This window comes from Candoia aspera, chromosome 6, assembly GCF_035149785.1.
Source record: "Candoia aspera isolate rCanAsp1 chromosome 6, rCanAsp1.hap2, whole genome shotgun sequence".
Classification (NCBI taxonomy): domain Eukaryota; kingdom Metazoa; phylum Chordata; class Lepidosauria; order Squamata; family Boidae; genus Candoia; species Candoia aspera.
In genome coordinates, this window is record NC_086158.1 from 98619991 (window position 1) to 98633377 (window position 13387).

Genomic DNA, 13387 nt, shown 5'->3' on the forward strand with positions numbered 1-13387 from the left:
CTACCATCAGTATCAATATTTAGAGGGGTTTTCCTTTTCCTTTTCCTTTTCCCCTTCCTTCCTTCCTTCCTTCCTTCCTTCCTTCCTTCCTTCCTTCCTTCCTTCCTTCCTTCCTTCCTTCCTTCCTTCCTTCCTTCCTTCCTTTCGCCTAAGAGGATATATAATACTAAATCATTCCAAGCTTCTTGTTTTAAATTTTTCCTGGAACTGAACTCATTAATGTCACTTAAATCAAGTTTCAGAACCATGATTTAACATAGCACTAAGTGTAGTAATAATCACTTCCATAAGTCCTCTTGATACAGAAACAACCATGGATAGTTGATGCAAATGGGCTTCAGTATCTTCATGGCAGTTCTCATCCAGGGCCCATCCAATGAGCTGGACATTTTTGGCTGAATGCATACAATGCATTGACAGTGACCCACCACATCTCTCTCATCTGTTGCATGAATCCAACCCATGTGAACAGTTTATAGTTCAGTGTGTTGGACAAACCCCCAAATGGTTTAATTATACCAATGATGGCTATGGAAACCCAACTTTTAGGAACGGTTTTATCTTGAGCCATCCTCTGAATAGTTGGACCATTGATTTCATAACATTTTCCTCTGTATCTGTGTCTGAATGTCTGTGTGTTCAAGTTACACATGTCCTTGCTGTTTATCACGTTCTGGCCAAGATCTTTTAATTTTCTCCTTGGGGTAAATGCTATTTGCTGAATGAAGATCATCATGGCATGCATACAGTATGTAACTGGCTTATTAACTGATTCTTGTCCTGCCAGTTAGTGGGAAAAAATAATGCGCTTCTTAGATATCCTTGATTTCTACTCTGATACAGAAATTCAGCAAAATTCTCAGACATCCATCTTACCAACAGCTTGATCTACAGGGTAATATGGTGCCACTCACTAAATAATCACATTTACTTACCCTTTGTTACCTAAATTGGAATTTTTCCCCTGACAGCTTTCCTTTCCTTTTGCAGAAAATGTTTCCATTCATGCAATTCATGACATTTAATTCTCTGTCATTCTCCTTGTATCTCAATTTGTTACAAGCATGTGGTGGGAATCTCCCAATTCTTAGGAGCAGCTTTTGGAGACTAAGGGAGTAGGAGGTTGTTTGCAAGCAGGGAGATCAGCTTATGTGTCTTGTAAGGGATCAGGGAAATGTAACTACCCCAGATTTGAGTAGAAGCAATTTTTACTGAATTCAAGCCATCACTGGATTTTCTGATTAACATTATCTACTTCTTCAAATTCAGGAGGAGATTTATTTTATTTTACTATAGAGAGATAAAAATAAAGGTATATAAATATCCCAATTTATAATTTCATTGCTTTGCGAATTGTAGATTTATTTTACTTTAGTTGAACTACAACACTCTTTTACAGTTCAGTAAAGCAGCGTAGCTGTGGAGTTGACAAGATATGGCTGCATTTTGTAACTTGAAATTCTGCAGCAGTTTCTTCATTTACTCCCTCTGCCTTGTAGTGCATGAAGATATTTTGTTGAAATGGTGATGATGTTGAACTTCTAATACTGATTGGATATCCTTGGATAGAAAGGAGAGTCACTAGTTGCTAAAGGAAGAAATAGAGAATAGATAAAGCAAAATGTTGACATTCTGAAGGACAAAAATGGCATTTATTCATGATGGCACTGCGGGTTAAACCTCTGAGCTGCTGAGCTTGCTGATCAGAAGGTTGGCAGTTTGAATCCACGTGACGGGGTGAGCTCCCATTGCTAGTCCCAGCTCCTGCCAACCTAGCAGTTCGAAAACATGCAAATGTGAGTAGATCAATAGGTACCGCTTCGGCAGGCAGGTAACGGCGTTCCGTTTAGTCATGCCGGCCACATGACCACAGAGGAAGTGTCTACAGACAAACACCGGCTCTTCGGCTTTGAAACAGAGATGAGCACTGCCCCCTAGAGTCGGACACGACTGGACTTAATGTCAAGGGAAACCTTTACCTTTACCTAGTCACATACAATGACTGTGCATTTGTGCTCTTCTTAAATTGTATCTGGCAAGAACCAATTTATAATATGGTAGTCCTGGTGTGATTAGGTTATCTTACTGGGGAAGGTGGGGAGCCAATTTAACATTAAAAACAGAAGTCTTGAGGAAAGAGGGCATTTTTTTTTTAAGCCAAATATACAGACATACTCCTAAGACCTTCATGAAGGTTCTAATGTAAAGGTCAACTGGTATATATAATTGCCAGTTATGATCTCTGTGCTAATGACATGTTTTGTACTCTGATATTCTGTGCCATGTTAGAGGAAAAAGTAAGATTTAGCATTCCAAACGATTGTGTCTCAAGCTATTCTCCAATTCCCCAAGCTAGTATGTTAAATACCCCTTTCAAATATGGTGTCTGCTGGATGACACAGAAAACAGTAATTTGTCAGATGTAATGGTGTAGAGATCAGCCACAGAAGACCTTCCTCCCATATTGCCTTGACATAATCTTGAAGCTTCAGACTTCTAATCAAATGGCTATTTAAAAAATCTTAGTGGAGATGTTGACATCTGTGTCTCTCTCAACTCTTAATAGGTTTGTTGCAGATAGATATAATTGGCTCACAATGTACATTTGTCAAGAAGAATCTGTTCAAAAGGCCTCCATAATTATTAAGCTTAAAAAGAAAATAAAGTACCTTCACATTCTTGCTTATAACTGCTTATAGTTTGGGAAATGATAAAGGAATAGCAAGTCTGGGGGAAAAAGTCACATAGCTGCACAGTTAATAACCAAGCAAGAATTGTACACCTTGCTTCTCAGGGCTTCAATAGCACTCTGTTGGGTGAGGTAGACTTCTTATCATTATCCTCATACAATTGATGGATCAATACAGATAAATTGAGCAAAAACAAGAGAAATGATTAGGTGAAAAGTAGGGAAAGACAGTTTGGAGACTGCCATGCAAAGATCATACTAAGAAGAAGTGTAACTCAGGTGCATAAATTACTTAGTTACATAGCCTGGTGATATGCTGTTCTAAGTATAGGCAGTGCTTGACCACAAAATTCTATACTGTGTATTTTTAATTCAGAATGTATGTGGGTAATACATATCCATATACACTTATGAATATGTATCAAAACTTAATACTGCTCTTTCTCACTCATCGTATTAAATATCCATCCATTCCTTTCCTTACCTTTCCAGTACAGACACTCAGACAGACAAATGTTGTCCATAGTAGGTCACCCCTTCTCTAAATGACCTGTTACTGCTGATCTTCCATCAAAATGATGGTTGTCCCATCTCATGATCCAGCACTTCTTTCCTTGCCTTCTTACCTGCAGGGTGCATAGTATTTCATGCAAACAGTGGAAGACATTGTACACTCTCACATACTAATTGGCACCCCAGAGACATATCTCATAAATTAACTAAACATGCATCGTCAATATAATGTTTCCAATACGTGTACATGATATCATCTAGACTTGTGGGGGGGGAATCTTGTTTTGTTTAGATATGCGGTGATCAAATCATTTAAGGTCTTATGCGTTACTTGGGCATTGTGCCTGGGGAGACTGGAGGAAGAAAATATAATCGATTGGGTCCAGATTCTGAATTTATGGCCCCTGCATAAATGCGCAATGGTGAATTGGGATCCTGGAGCATGAGATGACTCAAGCTGATTAAGTGATTCCCCCAAGACAAGTTTCAGTCTGTGATTTACCAGAATGAATCCATTCTATGCATGATTGTGTTTTTGTATTTCTAGTAGGTAACAAAGACAAAAAAATAAATAAAAAAAGGCAGCCCAAACTGTCTGATTATCTAGAGCAGTGTTTCTCAACCGCAGCAGCTTTAAGATGGGTGGACTTCAACTGGCTGGGAAATTGTGGGAGTTGAAGTCCACCTGTCTTAAAGCTGCTGAGGTTGAGAAACACTGCTGTAAGAGCCAAAGCCCACATAGGTCTTCAGAGGAAAGGGCAAATTAAATGGGAATCAGATACCCGTTTAATCTCCTCTACATCTGAGGATTCCATCAGCCATGATTTGGGATTAATCGACTTTCCCCCCTTTCTTGCAGGATAAAGAAGTCAACCTGGAGCAGGTCCATCGACGTATGAACAGTTTAATTGATGAAGACTTAGCTCACAAGCAACTCTCCCCCGCTTCCATTGAAATCTCAGCCTTGGAGATTGGTGGCATGCCACCCAGCCAGGCCCTTGAGCCTGTCCGCGAATACCAGAACACACAACTTTCTGTCACCTCTTTTTTACCTGAACAGACAGGCCACGGGGGCAGCAGGACACTCTCCAGTGCCTCTGGGAGCAACCTGCCACTGCCCCTGAGCAGCTCAGCCACAATACCCTCCATACAGTGTAAACACAGATCGCCGAATGGAGGACTATTTCGTCAGAGCCCCGTGAAGACCCCCATCCCCATGTCATTCCAGTCTGTGCCGGGCGGGATCATTCCAGAAGCCCTGGAACCCTCCCACGGAACATCCATATAAGGGAATCAACCAGCAGAGATTTTTAATACAACTGGGGGGGAAAAAAACAAAAAAACTCTTACATTTTTCTTGTACATATCTGTAAATAATGAAAGAATGAAGTGGGGTTAAAAAAAAGTGTATTTTGAATATTCCCAATTTTCAAAGTCAGTAAAAAACAAACAAACAAAAATACAAAAAAAAAAAGAAAGAAAGAAAAAATGTACGAATGACTTTGTAAATTTTGTTCTCTATGAATAAAAAAGGAAAAACAACGTGTGACCATTCTCAAGTGCCAAAGACAACCTGTTATTGGGACAGAAGGCAGGAGAAATTTCTCTGGATTTTAAATGGTACTCCCCCGCCCCGCCAATTCTTATTTCGATTTCTTGTTTTGGAAGCAGGGGGAAGTATCTCTTCCTAGCTCTGGAGTGAGGGCAGGGGAGAACCATTCTGCTTATTTTTCTCTCATATTTGCCATTCACTCAAGGTCACAACTCTCCCAGGAAGTTTAATGGTGGGTACCCTTGAAATGTTGTTAACACGATGCTCATAATAAATGTGGGGTAGCCAACCTTCCTTGCTGCAGTTTAACAATGGGTACTGTCAACAAAGTCTGAAGTGTTTCGAATGATAGGATCAGTTCTTGATCCATTTTGAAATCTCTTTGGTTGGTACAAAAGTATCATTCATAGGGAGGAACAGTTTCAAGGCTGAGTTGGTGAGTGCTTTTACCAGTGTTCATCCTAATCTCCATAAGTAAGATTTCAGCAATGCCACTGAAGATATAGGGGAGCTACAGGCTTAGTGTTTACTTGCAGACGTATATTTTCATCTGTCTAAGGAGTGGATGTTCAAAGGTTTCTGGTGGATCAAGCAGAGATGGGGGTGGGGGGTTATGAATGCTACACTTTCAGGGTTTGTGATGAATGGATGTACAAGTTATTGTCAATACAGCTAATCAGAATTATTCCTCCTCTTCCTGATCCATTTAGTTGTACGCATATAACAACGACAAAAAAAAAAAAGTGGAGTTGTTGCTTGAGTGAATTAAGCACTGAACAATTTTTCAAGCATTACTTCAGTGATACAGGCAAATTAGATGGCAATTTGTTTTCCTTCTGTTTGAAGATGTATTATGTATTAGTGGCAGTCTTGGAAAAAAGTCTGGTTCAGAATGAGATGGTTGTACTTATAATTAGGAAGCAGAATGTTTATCTGGTTTCTTTTTCCACTTTTCCCTGGGTTGGACTACGCACAACTTTCAACAAAGCAGACTAGGGCTGAGTTCTCATCCCCTCCACTCATATTTATATAGCCCTTGCTCCCAATTTCACATGATAGGCCTGCAGTTCTCAAACTATGCAATGCAATGAACTCACAGTAGTGCTGAGGGACTCAAGGGAGTTTGCAGTTTTGGCCTAGGGATGATATGAAAATGAATGAATCCTCTCTTGTGGGGAGCGGGGGGGAGATGGGCGGTGGCAAAATTTGAAAAATAAATAAATACACAAACTACTGAGATACTAATGGCTCCATGAACCGAGAAAGTCTGGGATAGGTGATCATTGGTGGGACAGAGAACATATTGAAATGTCTCCATCTGAGGTGCAGGGACTCCAGATGGGACAGCCTTTTCGATCATCAGCTTTTAACTCCACACTGTCAGAGAAGGCAGGCAGGCACTGGTGCCTTCATACTTGTGGCCCAAGAATCCTTCCCCCAAATTGCTTTCCCACATTGCTCCTGTTCACTTTCCTTCACACCTCTCAGGCCTTATCGACACAACCTGCCGATCATCTGATACCATTCTGAAGGTGCACCTTTTCAACCCGCAGCTATGGAAGTCCATTCCTGGTCCTCCTAAAATAATTAAACAAACTCACTTTCCTATGTAGATCATTTCCCTCCCCAAGAGGAACATTCAAGCATGAAGTGCTCCCACTTCCTTCATTGTAGTCCAGAGTGGTGTGGAACAAGGAGTCTTATAGACCTGTTAAGCTTTTCATTTCCATGACCAGGAAATGAAACTAGGTTGTCTGATATAACATTACGAGCCAAATTCCAGAGTCTCCCCTATGCAGCAGAGGACTTTTATGTCTACATTGTGGTGCTCTAAATGTCAATCACTTGTTCATCTGTGGAGCTTCATCTGGAAAGAACACCACATAACATACACATGCACATGCCCAGTAACACACACACACACACACAGAGACCACTTTCTTGGTGAATAGGAGGGATTCTAAAAGGGAAAAAAAGTGCTTGAAAAATCCAAAGTTAACAGGAATCTCCACCTAATGGGTCTTTCAATCTTGCCAACAGTTTTTAATAGTTCCCTGGTATCGGAATTGTTATCCTTCACCTAATTTATTTGCATACTCACACCATGACTGTCTTCAGAAGGGAAATTATCTGCAGGATTAAACAGGAACATCAAAATGTCAGCCATCGCTTTCAAACAAAACACAAGATTGAGTTATTTTGGCTCTGCAAGCAACAGGGTTGGGGAGTTTATTCATGTAAAAATACTGTATACCTCCCTGGATTTCCTCTTTTCATACTGAGGTAGATGGCACTGCCATGGGAAAAATACAAAAAAGCTGAATTAATAGGAAGGTAATGATTTGACTGATCAACAGCTGAAACACTTGTTAGAGGCCTTAGAATAATTAGTCAGCGTAAGGATTTGGAGCTTTATTGTAGCAAAATGGAAATGTGCAATGGTTGCTTCTGATCCAGTTCTCCAAAATATATTTCAACTGTTCATGGAGGGGAGAAATTCATAAAGTAGTAATAATACTTTAGCTTCCAGCAATGTCCTAATGCAACGATTAAGCAAGGTGTTAGTTCCTCGGGGTCTTCTGGTTTAGCTCATCCCAGTTAGAGCAGAACTTGATGAAATCTGAAGCCTTGAATATATTTATTTCCTTAGTCTTAGTACCTTCACTTTCTGCTGGTACACAGTGAATTTTCAGTTGGCCAGGTTCAAGCCAGGCATTGTAGCTTACTATGCCTGTACACCTGATCTAGATTTTATTATGATCCACTTGATCCCAGATTTATTTATGTATTTATTTAGTACACCACTTGACTCTCAGGGACTCTGGGCAGTCAGAGGTGATGACCAAGACTGCTAAAGCAAGGTCAGCTCAGAAGCAGGATGGCAACGTAAGTGCAACAGGGGACTGTTGGTTTGATCTCTACCACTGCCAGCTTAAAGGGAATTTGAGTATTGGTGGGAATTCAGCCCTTTGTGTCACAATCATACTTCAACAGGCTGGACCTGAGATGCATGGCTCACCAAGGGCCAAGGTGCTAACATAGTCATAGGCAGCATTAGATGATGCATTTTATGACAGACACATGGAGTCCTTATTCTTCTCTATGCTGCACTGGTGAGACCACATCTGGAGTATCATGCATGATTCTGGGCATCACATTTCAAGAAAGATGTTGACAAGTTAGAACAGGCTTGGAAGAGGGCAACCTAGACGGTACTTGAGGAGAGATTTCAGAAACTTTTCTTCAGTCTAGAAAAAAGAAGACAGAGGAAGAACATGCTATCAGGGTTCAGGTGCATAAAAGGGTGCCATAGGGAAGACACAGCAACAGTTTTCCATGGCCAGAGTAACTAAGATCAGAAATAATAGGTATTAGTTACAGCCACCTAGATAACCCATTTGTCTTTCAACAAATCTAACTAATTAGACTTTTTCATGACTCTGCCTCCAGCATCACACGTCTTGTCAGCAGTAAGGAACAGGATGTTAAGGAAGTTCTGATTTACCTATGAAATTACACTGAATGTTCTTTAGATGCTATCAGAGAATGTTCTACCTTTTTTGATCTACAAGTTTAATATAGTTCCCAGAGATGTCAATTAATCGGTTGATTAGCATAGGTGCAAAAATCCTATCTTGGTTAAATACGGATGTAGGCCTATAAAATGTAACTATAATATTTTTAATTTTACTTTTCAACAGTACTCTATTTCTTGCCTCTCACCAGGATATTTTTTTTTTATGATTTCTGCTCGTAACAATTTATAAAAGATCAGCAAAAGGTTAGGTGAAGACAGATTAATTTTCTTTTTTGTAGAATTCATCCAGAAAATTTGACATTTTGTTACCCTTTCAGTTTTTAATAATTCTCCTAGTTCTTTAGTCATTGTCCTCTGATTAAAAAAAAAAGGTCTACTATGTATAGACTAGAATGTGTAGATGTGAAATTGTTAATGTTTTTGGCCTGTGGTGAACAAACACCTCACAATTTGTGACATACAATATTCAAGCTATAAAAACATACAAACTACACAAATTCATTTGAAGTGTTTTATAACAGCTTAATTGTTGATTTTCCAACTATTTTTTAAATCGCTGTGGCTGTGTCAGTTTATAACTCAGAAAGGAGGATATTAATTGCTACTGTTATATGGAGTTTTTAATTTTGTGATACCACTGATAAGCTAATATTATTCTGTTTGGGAAAATTGCATTGAAAAGACGTTATCCTTTATGTGTTATATCAATGGTTCTGAACCCTGCTGGTGTACAAAGGTGCTGAAAATCATTCTTGCTGTGAACAGCAAATATCCCTTTTAAATGGCCAGAATTGTATGAGATCCCCAAATCTCAAACATTTTGGCATTCCCATTCAAAACCTTGCAAAACTTCTTAAGAAATTTGGGGATCTCACTTGATTTTGACTATTTTTTTAAATTTAATTTGTTACTTAATTTGTGGACAGTTTTGAAGCCTTTACTAACCTTCCATAATAATGTGATAATAGGAATTATTTAACTCCTCAATATCTGGATGGAACCTCTATTTTTTGGTCCGTTGGTAATCTTTGTATCATACTAACAACAATAGTCTTGTATCATCTCAAAACATGCCCAATTTATTATCACAAACATTTTTCTGGGTCAAAGTTGACTTCATCAGATGCATCAAGGGAAGCAAACTGCCAGCCCTGAAAGATGATGTGCTATTTCATTTGTTGGTCTTTCACGTGATTAAAAAACTATTTCCCTACATTCTTTTGTAAAGATATTCAAAAACATTTAGAGCATAGGTCCATAGTGGACCACTATATAGTAAACAAAATATATTTTATTCCATTAAATATAAAATCCATTGACAGGTCTTCAAAATCTGTGATCTTTGGAACAACTGCATAAGAAATGCGCTAGATCATCTTGCAGCATGCCAGACAGCTCCCAGATGTATTGATTCCAAATATGTCATTCCTGTTGGATGGCTTCATGTGCCACCTGTATAATATTTTATATTGAACTTGTTTCAAGGAGACAAAATCTGAATCTTTTGACTGCCATATTTCATCTGCAGCTGGTAGACTAGAAGCCCACCTTCTTAGAATAGGTGTTTCATTTCTTAAATTATTCGATAATGGCAAGATTATTTTCGCTTTCTGCTTCTGACTCAAGTGAGGGCATATGTTCAAATGGGTTAGGTTAGTTATTTTTCATTATTGAAGAATGAGTCTATTAGTCAGATGAGGCAAACATTCATCAGTACAGCACAGATAGAATGTCTTATATATCTCCAGGGAGGAGGAAAACATATTTGGTTTCTAACCATTATGAGCAAGAAGCTGCAAAGGTCCCCTGTTGTTCTGAACACAGCATGAGCTTCCACAAGTACCTGGGGGGGGGGCAGTGTTTCAAGATTCCCCCCAAATACTTGAACCAGCCCATTTTACCTCTAAACAGTAGCCTAGTGCTTAGAATGGGCAGCTTTGCAATTTTCATGCTCAGAACAGTTCAAAATGACGTTTTTTGCACAACCCTTTAGGATACTATCACTATACCACTTCAAGAGCTGTAATCTGATATGCTATCAGATAAACATAAATAAAATAAAGAAACAAGACCAGAGGAAAAAAATCCTGAGCCCAAACTTTAATTAGAACTTGAGGTGCATCCAACTCATAGTCAAAATATTCTGAATAACATCTTTATTATTTATTATTCATACTTTTGCTAGCTTTTTCAAATCATCAAGGTATGTAGTATACAGCAGGTAAACAACCACTCATAACATCAAAAAGCCAGCAAGAAAACTGCTTTAAAGTATTAAAATAATAAAAACCTGAAAGCTATTTTAAAGGCCATGAATGAACATAGCGAATTCCCTTTTTGGGAAAACCAAGGAAGAGAGACAATACCAACTCTGAAAGGAGTGCAGGACTTAAGCAAAATGAAGAGGGACATTTACAGTGAAGAGACCTGTTGGCCAGGCAGAGAGAACACACTCCTGGGTTTAATCAACCCTCTTTTGATAGGCCAACGTCTCAATATAGACACTCATCTAGCAAAAGTAACAGCTACATAGAAATGTCTCTGTGGTTAGGTGAGGCCCCAGTGGCTGGAACATGTGAAAACCCTACTGAAAGAGGTTACGGTACGTTAAGCCTTGTAGTTCCACCATTTGACTCATTCGGCCTCAGCTGCAGATGCTTTTAAAAGCTTGACTCAGCAGAAAAGGAACAGTCCAGTCTTCTAAACTTCACTCACCAGCAGGATTTAGGAGGAGAAGTGTGTGTGGCTTGAAGCTCTGGACTGTGTTCTACCAAAGTTGCCTTATAAGACTACTCTGCCTGGGTGTACAACACAGACTGTTTATGGACTTCTCTGTTGCTGATTACAAGGTGTGTAGAGTTTAATTGCTCATCGTTTGATTTCTCTTTGCATTCTCTTGTGTTTGATCCCTGTTCCTATGGTGATGATGTGTTCCTTCTTTGCAAAATGGCTGGGTGCCTGCGGCATCTGGTTGCTTTGACCAGCCCTGTCATTTAAAGGCACTGGTATACAACCACCTGTAGACTGCGATTTGTGTGTTTGAGTCTTTGCTACCTAAGCCTTTATACTAACTACTTCCTCTGCTGCCTCTCCTGATCAACAAGGGGCTGACATGGCAGAGATCCTTTGCTCTGAGCAAGCGGCTGAACTAAAATGGAGAATGGGCTGAGTTACAACACAGAAGCCTTTCAAATGGCTTTGTTATGACAAGTCAATGAAAGAAAATGTGGTATGTCAAAGATGTATAATGGCTGTTACAAGACAATCTTGTTCCAAGTAAACACAATTAGGAATGCAAGTTGTCTGGACTTACATATACTTGAGTGGGAAGGGAGATGTTGATTTCAGTAAGACTACTCTATTACAGGAAGGGAGATGTTGCTCAAAACGTCATGAGAGCAACAAAATACACCAAAGTGTCCTAACAGCCAGGAACCACGCTGAGACGAGGAGTAGGTCTCTAGTGTTTATTACTGCTACATAAGACAGAAAATCCTAACAAACTGAAGAAGTGTGGGAAAAACCCAGACAGATAAACCCCAAAGGTTAAGGCGGGTCTGATCTGTGTCTCGTTGAATGGCTGCTTAACTCCTCAGTACTACGCATGCGTTTTCCCCCCTGGACAGGGGCCCCCTCCTGCTCGCCATCTGTACTCATGACACAAAGTCAGGAAGAACACTTGTAATGTTCTTTTCATAGCTCAGTCCTGGGAGGTGATATTTGACTTCCAAGGGAGAATTGAAGAAAGAACAGTCTATTCTTATGTTAAGAATTCTTAGCTGCTCAAATCAGTATACGAGTAGTCCTTGCTTAACAACCATTTGTTTAGTGATGGTTCAGACTTACGAAAGTGCTGAAAAAACTGACTTATGACTGGTCCTCACACTTACAACCATTGCAGTGTCCCCTCGCTCATGTGATCATGATTTGGGCACTTGGCAACCAGTTCGCATTATGACTGTCACAGCGTCATGTGGTCACATGATCACCACTTTCGACCTTCCCAGCCAGCTTCTGGCAAGCAATCTCAGTGGGGAACCACGTGATTCGCTTTAAGACCATGTGGTTCACTTAATAGCCACAATGATTAGCTTAATGGTTGTTAAAAAAGGTTTTTAACAGCCCAGAGTCCCTCCTTGGGGGTGGGGGGTAGATGGGCAGTGATAAAATCCGATAAGTAAAATAAATAAATAAAATAAATTGGGTTGGATTTGCTTAATGACTGCTTCACTTAGGAACCAAAATTCCAGTCCCAGTTGTGGTTGTTAAGCAAGGACCATACACCGATTGGTCCTACTGCAAACAGGCTTCTGGAGAAGATGCTCATGACATTTCAGACTGGCCTTGCTTCCTGAAGGTAAGGAGAGCTATCTCTAAACTATGTTAATCAAGCAGCTTGAGAGAAGGAAATCTGATAATTAACTTTCCCCTCATCTCTTTTTGCATTACTGGTTTTGTGGTGTGAATCATATCACATGTCAGGGCAACTCTTCAAACTAATTACAGCTTCTCACAAAAACATAATGTAAAAACTTGCTGGGCTGACATCTCCGAAAATGGCTTCTCACGCCAAAAGGCAGTATGTTCATTTAGCAGGGAAGAGTGGGGCAGGATGATCAAATGTTTTTGGGGGGCTGCAAAGGTTTGTTTTATGGAATAAACCTCAGACTGTATTTTTTTTTTAATGCAGTCAAAGCTGCCTCAAAGCTGCCTCTTTGTACCTACAGAAAACAAGTTCCAGACCAGCCATGGAGGGTTCCACATCTCTGCTGCTGAAGCTTTAATGCAGCCACTGATCAACAGCCACTAGCACTGAAGGACTATTCTGGGAATGAGGCATATTCTTTATAAAACAGGATAGAAAAGTCTAAACTTATAAGAATAACAAGGATGTGGTTGTTCACTGCCAGTGATCTGCTATGTGCCTCTGATCCCTTCATAACATTTCCTCTCAGAAGTATTTTTTTTTTATTCTTGCTTCCACTGTAGCTGATCCTGTGAACAGAATTCCAATAATACAAGAGGCTGCATTTAAACAGAGTGAAATACCTTGAGCTGAAACTTCAATTAGTCTACTATTCCAAAACTTCAAGTT

The 13387-nt window shown here is 39.7% G+C and overlaps 1 protein-coding gene across 1 annotated transcript in view; it reads left to right on the forward strand.

Annotated features, from left to right (window-relative positions):
• The window catches only part of GRID1 (glutamate ionotropic receptor delta type subunit 1), a 133357-nt gene extending 128796 nt beyond the window's left edge, over positions 1-4561 (forward strand). The window contains exon 12 of the mRNA XM_063307747.1: positions 4062-4561. Coding sequence (XP_063163817.1) covers positions 4062-4490 — 429 coding nt within the window. The 3' untranslated portion in view covers positions 4491-4561. The remainder of the gene's footprint in view (positions 1-4061) is intronic.
• The last annotated feature ends 8826 nt before the right edge of the window (positions 4562-13387 follow it).